We start from the raw sequence: 9172 nt of genomic DNA on the forward strand, positions 1-9172 counted from the left end.
CCCAGTGTTAGTTAGGCTTAACCAGAAAGGTGCGAGCCAGCTATTGAAAATTGTTGTGTGCGTACGCCCATAGAGCCAACCATTTACCGAAACCGTTATCTTTTGATCAATCATCACTCAGACAAATACAAAAAACCAGCTAAGAGGTTTCAAGTGCACGTTTCTCTTTTTCACGTCTCCATTTCTTTAACCATGCAGGGTTACCAATACCCACCTATGACATTATTCTCGCTGAGAATTTAGGACATTGGAGACCACTCTCTGGTGCATGCAGGTATGAGGCTCTGCCCTCAATTCCTGTTTGGCACAAGATGGAGGCCAGCAGAGACAAACAGACAAGCAAACAAGTAGCTTAGACAGACAACTTGAAATAATCTAGAAAACATGAATTCTGTGTTGTAGAGCATAAATGCACAGCAAAAAAGCACATATTAAGTAAACATTTCAAAAAGGCAGTGGCACATCATAGCTGCACAAGTCAGTAAACAGGTGGGCATTAACACATAAAAATATCAAGTAGCAATGAAGTAGATAAACATATCAATCAAACTAAAAAAATACCGATATTCAAAACATTGTCTTTAAATCTGTAGTAATGCAGTTAGCTGCTTTAAAATTACAATCAGAGATCAACACCTCCACTAAGCCTCTACATTTCTTTGTTGTGAGTTCAGCTGTTCTTACCAGTGAACTTCTGTGGCATTGAGCTCTTCCGTTTGGCTACGTTGCTGGCGAGCCGGTCGAGCAGGAGAGCACGCTCAGTGCCCATCTGAGTCCTGGGTGTCTGACCGTCCTCTGCGTGACAGCGAGAGAGTGAGAGAGTAAGTGCAGCACAGAAATGAAGACTTCTTCTCTATCAGTATCATGAGTACAGGGGGTGAACTGAGCTGCAGCTGTCCACCTCAAAGCATCAAAGCTTTTGAGGTTATGAAGTGACGTAAAAAAAAAAAAATCTTGCAAAACACATCAGCTGCTCGAGTCACACTGGGAGGAACGAGATATTAATTTGAGATCAGACCTCACTTCCTGGTGTTTTTTTAAATTCACCAGTGCAGGAACGGAGACCACACGATGAGGATGTACTTCCTCACCACTACGGCACTATCAGGCATAAACTTACGACATTTGGTGACCACAGATGCAGAGCATTGTCTGTGTGATGCAACCGTGCAACTGTCCTGTCAGTATGGAAAGGCATATTTGGGGGAGGTTATACACATAGAGGGTGTATGTTGGTGTGTTTGCCCTACATCTTTGGCTTCCCCTTTGCCGCTACTGACATGAGCAGCGGTCTTCATATTGCTGAGCCTCCACACCACAGCAGCTATAACCTATTTAACTGTAATGATGGGCTATCAGCCGTACGCCTATTTGTCTAATGAGGCTATAAAAACAGGATCTGCTATAAATAACAGCTTTAATCATGCACCTGCTGCATATGTACAAGTGTGTTTATGTCAACTGTGCAGATGTCTGACTACATTAACAGCTTTATGTGCATATGTGAGGCATGTCCTGGAGTTCCAAAGACGTTGTTTACGAAGCGGGTGTCAGAAAGTTTCACTGAGATGAGGCTGAGTGTGTGCTATCTGCTCACCTCTCTCGGCGGGACCTTTGCTCTGAATGTACACATGGCACCTCTCTCTGTGTTCTTCAAGGGAGCTGCGCTGCTTGTAGCTGCGACTGCAGTGGTTGCACTTGAAGGGCTTCTCTACTGTGAGCAGGAGTTTCAGTTAATCACCAAAACTTGAAACATCAACAACATCTAAATGGCACAACGAAGATGATTTCCTTACGTGGTTTCAAACAAAAGTGATGATGTGCATATTAGAGATCGTGCAGCGTGTCTGCAGGTAAAACACGTGAACTGAAAGTGAATGAGTAAGTTTCCAGGAGTAAGTGAGTAAGATGTCATATGTGAATTGTAAGTGTTACTGTAAGAGCCATGCAGGCTCAGCATGTGTTCAGATTTAAAAGGAGTGAGAAACCAACATGAAGGAGTGAGAAACCAACCAACATGATACTGTACACAGGTGCATACAGTATCAGCTTCACATGTGAGTGTGTGGCTGGCTGGTACCAGAATGGGTGCGCAGGTGCCCGCTCAAGGCGTCACGTCGTCGACAGGCATAGCTGCACATGGGACATTTGAAAGGCTTCTCCCCGGAGTGAAGTTTGATGTGGCGAAGCAGGTTTCCCTTCTGGGTGAAGGAGGCCCCACACTGAGTGCAGTGGAATGGCCTCTCACCTGAGGGAGGAAAAAGCACATCATGAAAAACAATCCGGCACAGTTCACATTTTAACATGACATTTGTTTTGTTAACTTATTGATCACACAGCATCTTTGGATTCACATACAAGTTGGATCATTGTAAGTTATCTGTTGTGTTGGGTTGACTTGTCTGACTGTAGATTACTGCTCAACAACACATCCATATGTTCAGCAGTAACACTTTCTTAAGTGGGAATTCTGTGATAACTCTGATGTTATCTGATGTTATGATATCTTTTATGAATGACCTGTTTCTTTACGATGTTCTTAAGTTGTAAACTCTTAACTTGCTCCTAGTATTACAGTGAATTGCAAAAAACACAGAATCATTCACCATCTTTGAAAAGGGAACAAGGCGACAACCACTTTGATTATCAGAGACCTAGAAGCAATTTTCTCACGACTCAAACCCCACAACTGCCAATCATACTGTACTCTTGACTTCCCACATTAACAACGCAGCCTCATGAGTTCCATCTGAGGGTGGCATTATTCTGCTATTTTATCTACTCATCATCTTCATTTTGACTTCAACATGATTGCGCCAGAGGAACCTTTAAAATAAGTCTACAATGCAATAATATTGCAAAGTAAATGCATCACAGTTATAATAGGCATATCTTTGTTTCTTAAACTGCGCTTTGTTAGGCACACTGAGGACTGATGGAAGGAGTGAGAGAGACAGAGAGCTCTCAGATCATCATGTGTCGATGGTCCCTCACTACATTTAAATACACAACTCCAAACCTTAATTCTTTGTTGGTTTTGTAAATTTTGTTTTCTGTTAATATATGACATGTGCAAAGGTGGCCGACAACAACATATTACATTTCTCCACAGCAACAGTATTACTACATGTGGATAGACAATAAGCGTAAATGAGTGCCTCGTGTGTATGAGACGAACACTATTTTCCATACAGTTACTCTGCTCTCAGCACTTTACGTGAATATATTATGACTTTAATGACCATAAACATGAGTGGGTCATTACAGGTATTGCATAATTCAGGGCAAAGTGATGACTGTAGATGTACTATGATGCGTTTATCTATCTGTCACTGCGATCATATCAGAGAGTTATTGCATGTGCTTTATATTTAAAAAACAATAGAGGATATTTCACAACCTCTTGCTGTTGCTGTCGCACTGGTAAGGACATGTGCGTCATGTATGATGCAGACGCATGTGCCTGTAATCATAGTTACTCGATCAACCTAGTCAATGCAAGGCGCTATCTCCCCATGCTATCAGCAGAGGGATGATTGCACAACTGTTGTGTTTGAGGTCAGGTGTTTGGGTTGTGTTCCTGTGCTTACCCGTGTGGCTGCGCTTGTGCACCAGCAGTACGTTGATGCTGACGCAGGACAGGCCACAGATGTCACAATTGAGCTTGCCTGATGCCTGGATGCGGGGCGCCAAGGCTCCAGACCCATAAGTCTCTTCTACACAAGCGGCTGTTGCTGCGTGGGTGTCAGGCAGGGCCGTGCTGTCGTAACGCGTGTAGTCCACCACTGACAGGTCCTGTGGCTCATTCAGGGAATCTTCCTCTTCATCCCCCTCCCCGTCCCTCTCCTCATCATCGTCCTCCTCTGTTCTCTGGTCATCAAATGCTTCCTCCATCCCGTCCTCACTGGCCCCCTCTGCCTCCTCTTTAGGCACAATCTCTCCTTCCTTTTCACCCTTTGGGAACTGTCCGTTGTCTTCCATCTCCTCTGCCTCTGTCTTAATCGCACCTAAGAAAGAAGGAAGCAACAGGGAAGCAATTTGGAGTGACATTTAATGTAAACACACATGAGGTGACAGAAAAATGTGATAAAAAGTACTGATTTACAAGAAAAGACATATGAGTGATGTATAGTACAGTTGATGTTTGTTCTCACTTCCAAATAAGGTGCTAAATAAGCTTGATGAGACTTCACTTCTACATTTGTATTTTAAGCGATAGTTCGATATTAGCACTAGCACATCTCCAAGTGTGGGTAGCTTAATTTGGGCCAATCTATAGTGTCACAAAGAGATTCAGGAGATGTGTGCTTGAGATAAGGAGAAGGCATTTCCTCTGAATACACAGAAACTAGAACCAGGGCAGGACAGAGACAGCACGCGCCTCACACAGACAAAACTAATTCCTCATCTGCTTTTAAAAAGAGCTTTCAGATGATTGTTGATTGCTTGTGTCACAAACGCAGAGAAAAGTCCAAAATCCAACGCTAATCTGCAGCAAAGGTCCTCCCTAATTTCCTCCATCAGCCAGAAGGGCACTAAATCTAGTTTACTTCTACAATATGCAAGTTTGTCGCGTTGTTTTTCTCTTGAACATTTTCCCCAGGTCCTTACCTACTGCAAACCTCCACATTCTACAGGATCAAATGGATGTGTATTTCTCAACACCACATCTGTTGACGCAGAGTCCCAAGGCCTGGTTTGCAGGACCTCTCACCTAGCCATTTGCTAAGTGTCAACCTACCCCCTCAGCTCCATCCAGAAACCACACTGTGGTCTGGTGGTGACTGATGATGAGCTGAAGAGCAGCGTCTTGTATTGTGGAAAGCGCAAGAGGTGCTATGGAAACTTTGCACACACAGAGCTCTGAGAGGCCCGATATAGAGTCCAGGGCCTCAGAGCAGTGAACCGCAGGCTGTGCATCAGACGTAAAGCAGGGCTTTAGGAAGTGCACCCAGCGGGCCAGATAGGTGGCAATAAGAAATAAATAGGAGAGCTCTCTGTAACACTATGTTCTTTTTTTTTTCATGCCGAATGAGAGACGAAGGGCACGAGGCTCAGTGAAAACATTTCCACAAACAAAATATGATGTTTGAAACAAGGTGGTCACAGTTTAAAAATGTGCAAATATCTGACAATGCTAATATTATAGAATTATATACTTAGGATGTAACTTTTATTATACAATACATGACACTGAAGAACAATTAAGGAACAGCTGCAGTTCCAGTGAGGAACAACAATAGACGGGGGTTATCTGGCACTCATGTTGATCTAACACTATTGAAAGCAGATTAAATCAAATTCTGAGAATTATTTGCTAATTTCTTTGCACTGAAGGACACATCATGATGAGCACCAGTGACAGAGATGCGACAAAGGCACCATTAACTATAGCCCAGGATATTTGAGCACCTAAGAGCTTCATGGTGCCTGCTTTATCTAATCAGTTGGATGACAGTTGATGTGTAAAAAGAAAGCCACTGCACTTTGGTATAAGAAACCATTAAAACCCTCAAGATAAACACAAATGTACAGTAGCCATGCTAAAAATAAGAACATTATTTAGTTCTTTCCCAAACAGCAGCATTTTGATGTGTCAAATGTCAGGGTTAGTAGCAACGTTGCTCACACTTCTTTCACTTGCGGACAAAAAAAGTCACTGTACGATGCACCTGAACCTTCCTCAGTAACAAGTGGACCAGTTTTCAAGAATTCCTTCACCAGCTTGATGGCTAAAATGCAACGCGTAATGGAAAGGTGTCAATACATGTCAAGTGTATGTGTGTGCGTGGGTCTGTCGCACCTTCAGCACACTGCATTCCATTCTCACTGAATGAATTGTCCTCCCTCTCTTCTTCCTCCTCCTGTGGCTTCACATCTGCAACATCACTGCAAACGTCTGAAAAAGTGACACGTTTGTGCATGTGTAAAAACTTTGTGTTACTTTTTGTTTCATGAAGAGAACTTCAAGACAGTAAAGTACAGTTCTCTTTTGGAATGACATCTCTTTTGTTCTCTTAAAATCCCTTCATGAATATTCATCTTGCTGCTCTAGTCTGCTAACAACTGCCGCTTGAACAAACATCTCCACAAATACACCTTCAGTTTTCAATACTCTGTAGTCATGTGCGGGAGGCAGGGTGGTGGTAGCTGTGGAGAAATGATCACTGAACGCAAGGGATCAGATACTCACCCATCCCATCTCCCTCTGGGTTGGTAAATTCAGGCTGTTTGTCTGTGCTCATGATGAAAAAATATTTTCTGTAGAGAGGAATCACAATATTTGGTTAATGAGAGACAGTTTGGAATCCAAAAAGTCTAACCAGGTCAAGCCAGATTCCTTCTCATGGAGCTTTAACAACTAGGTACAATACTGAGGGAAAACCTTTTTAACCATAAAAATTGCTGTATACATTCATGATGTGACATTTTGTGTTAGACATTGACACTAATTTAACTTTCTTAATGTTCTTGACACTATTAAAAGCCTCCTTTACTATTTCTACAAAGCATGTGAAGAAATAGAAACAACACTTGCATCTCACTGTTCCTGTTGGTTGGACAGCGTAAAAAGAAGTTTATAAAAAAAAAAGTGGGGGTAAAAGCCCACGGTTGGTTGCTCGACCCTGTCACTACATTTAGCCTTATGAGAAAGAGATGATATTCACTGCACATGCACTTCCTGCTGGGTCTGTACATAGGAGCAACAGTAAACGCGCCTTCCACGCCAACAGCCAGAGAGACTCCAACACTTGTTTCCACGGTTTGAAAATGAATTAGGAGATAAAATATCCAGTCATGCACTTTTTAAAAGCTGCTTTTGATACCTTGGATCAGTTTTCACTGAACTAATAAAAAAATCTCAATCTTTAATTATATATTGGAAAGGGAAGGGTAACAAAAATGTAAACTATGCAGTTACTTAGACATGTTTTTTATCATTTAGATGTAACTCCTCTTACATCACATTCAGTGAGGAGAATACAGCGGCAACAAACTTTCTCACACGATCAAAATGATTTTGACTAGCGCATGTCTACACGTTACAAATAATCCCAGGGTACTTATTGGAGTTTTATTTTTGTGAGAAGATAACCGTAAGTTTGAGCAATGATGAAATGATCTTACCTGCTTCTTGCTCAGCACCCGGAGGAGAGTGGGAGATTCCACACTTTCTCTGAATATGGAATATACGCAACGTCACTACGGTGAATTTTGGAGCGCTCCCTTAAAGGAACAGGAACTTATTTTGAAGGTGGAGCAACAAAGACCAAAGCATGCTCATACAGCACAGTAGCAACACCAATGCTTTAGATTACTCTTTACCATTTTCATGACGAGAACCATTTTCATGTAGAACCATTAATTTACTAAACCCTAACATGAAGAATCTATAACACGACATGATCAAGAGTGAAACAAAGAACTGATCAGGGGTTTGACACCACTTCAAGCACTCCACATGGTTCCTTATTTCCATTTCAGGAGCTATTACTCCATCTTGTGGCTACAATAGAAAGCTACCTTCCATCATTAACTATTCTTTCTCCAATTAATAACTGAACAAAATACAAAAAACAATCACATTTGTACTGTAGTCCTTTGAACACAATTAATCATTTATTTGGGTGGATTGCACAACCAGCTTTCAATGATATCTAGCTCTTGTTACTGTTGAGTTTGAATGTATGTACGTGAATGTAAGTTGCTTTGGACAAGAACATCTGTCAGTGATGTGACTTTCTAAAAATGTTTTTACTATCACTACACTCACATTTTAAACTTTAGGCATTCATTTTAAAGGTAACAACTACATCAACTCAAAACTCACTGCAAAAAATCTGCCTATAAACAGTCAAATACACACTATGGCTATTCTACCTATTTAATATTAGGGGACTGGGCACGCTTGGTACCCTGGGGGTTAAGGCAGTGACCAAGAACCGCAATGTCCCCAGTTCATTTCTGGCCAGGGACTTTTGTTGCATGCCATTCCCCATCTGTCCCTCTGGTCATTTCCTGACATATCTCTGGTAGCTGCACGACTATTTTGACAGATATTCCAAATGTGATATGATCAAGGATTAGTGGTAATGATTTTTGCATTGTAATTCTCATTTTTCAGTCTTGAAAAAAGAAGATCCACACACTGCTCTTGCTCAGCATCACAACTGAAAAAAAACTGTTAAAATCCTGATGATATGACATTTGTGCGGGTCTGTACCAAACAAACATGTTTTCTTACATCTGGAGAACAAGATTTGTAGGCTGGGACATCTTTGTAGCTCTACAGTACTTCATTATAATGCTGTTTAGACACACATTTTAGCTTCATAAAATAAATTGCAGCTTCTGAGGATATTGCACTTGGCTTTATAGTGGCTTCGATCGAATACAGGCCAAAAACCTCATGTCAAAATAATTAAAAATATTATGAAACATTTATACACATCTCAAGTTGTTCTGTTTGTTGGTGAAATATATAAAACCACAGACCCACACACTTGCATACAACTCTTTGACAAACACCTATAAAACAGCAACACCAACCACTGCAAACCAAGTAACTGAGTAACCATCTGCCCCCCCTCCAAGAAAAACACTCACACAGTCAAACACCTCATAAATGACACATAATGAAGCTGCTCGCCCTCTCATGAGCTCCAGGACCAGTGAGCGGCTCACCAACTGCTTTACTACATTGTTATTACAGTCAGTCATCTCATTAAAGCTATTTACTTGAAACTGACCAGATGCAGTTTTTCTTTCAAATATTTGACTTGCAGTGCAGACAGTGGCTTCATCACAACAAGGCCACTGATGTCTCGAAAAATTACTGATCATTTATCAAGATGGGACAGATGAAGAATCTGGGTGCTGTGTAACTAACAACACACACTGTAGCACCTGAGTGGTGCACGGCCTTGTAAGGCTTGCTTGCTGCCACAGGCCCGCCTATGGCAACCAGCTACCAGCTGGAGGAAAAAAAGCTGAAAGAAAGCGCACTCACAAAGGCATTACAATACATGCTGGGTTTCCATGGCAAAATGGAGGCAAAGGAACACAGGGGAAAAAAAAGAGAGACGTCGACCAATAAAAGCCATGATTTAAAACCTTTAAGACTGGGTGTAGGGCATATCTGCACACACGGGCAAACAAGAACAAAGTACCA

General features: G+C 41.7%; 1 protein-coding gene across 3 annotated transcripts in view; it reads right to left on the minus strand.

The window, feature by feature from the left end:
• The window catches only part of LOC141003662 (zinc finger protein Aiolos-like), a 36939-nt gene that overhangs the window by 1736 nt on the left and 26031 nt on the right, over positions 1-9172 (minus strand). Inside the window, exons 1-7 of one of the 3 annotated variants that reach the window (XM_073475095.1) lie at positions 7129-7351; positions 6194-6261; positions 5804-5899; positions 3591-4007; positions 2081-2248; positions 1598-1711; positions 685-795 (exon numbers count right to left, since the gene is read on the minus strand). In XM_073475095.1, the coding sequence (XP_073331196.1) occupies positions 685-795; positions 1598-1711; positions 2081-2248; positions 3591-4007; positions 5804-5899; positions 6194-6245 (958 nt within the window). In that variant the 5' untranslated portion in view covers positions 6246-6261; positions 7129-7351. Of the gene's footprint in view, positions 1-684; positions 796-1597; positions 1715-2080; positions 2249-3590; positions 4008-5803; positions 5900-6193; positions 6262-7128; positions 7352-9172 lie in introns of those variants that run through there. The other 2 variants (XM_073475080.1, XM_073475088.1) reach the window with 2 other exon arrangements.

Source organism: Pagrus major, chromosome 1, assembly GCF_040436345.1.
Source record: "Pagrus major chromosome 1, Pma_NU_1.0".
NCBI lineage: Eukaryota > Metazoa > Chordata > Actinopteri > Spariformes > Sparidae > Pagrus > Pagrus major.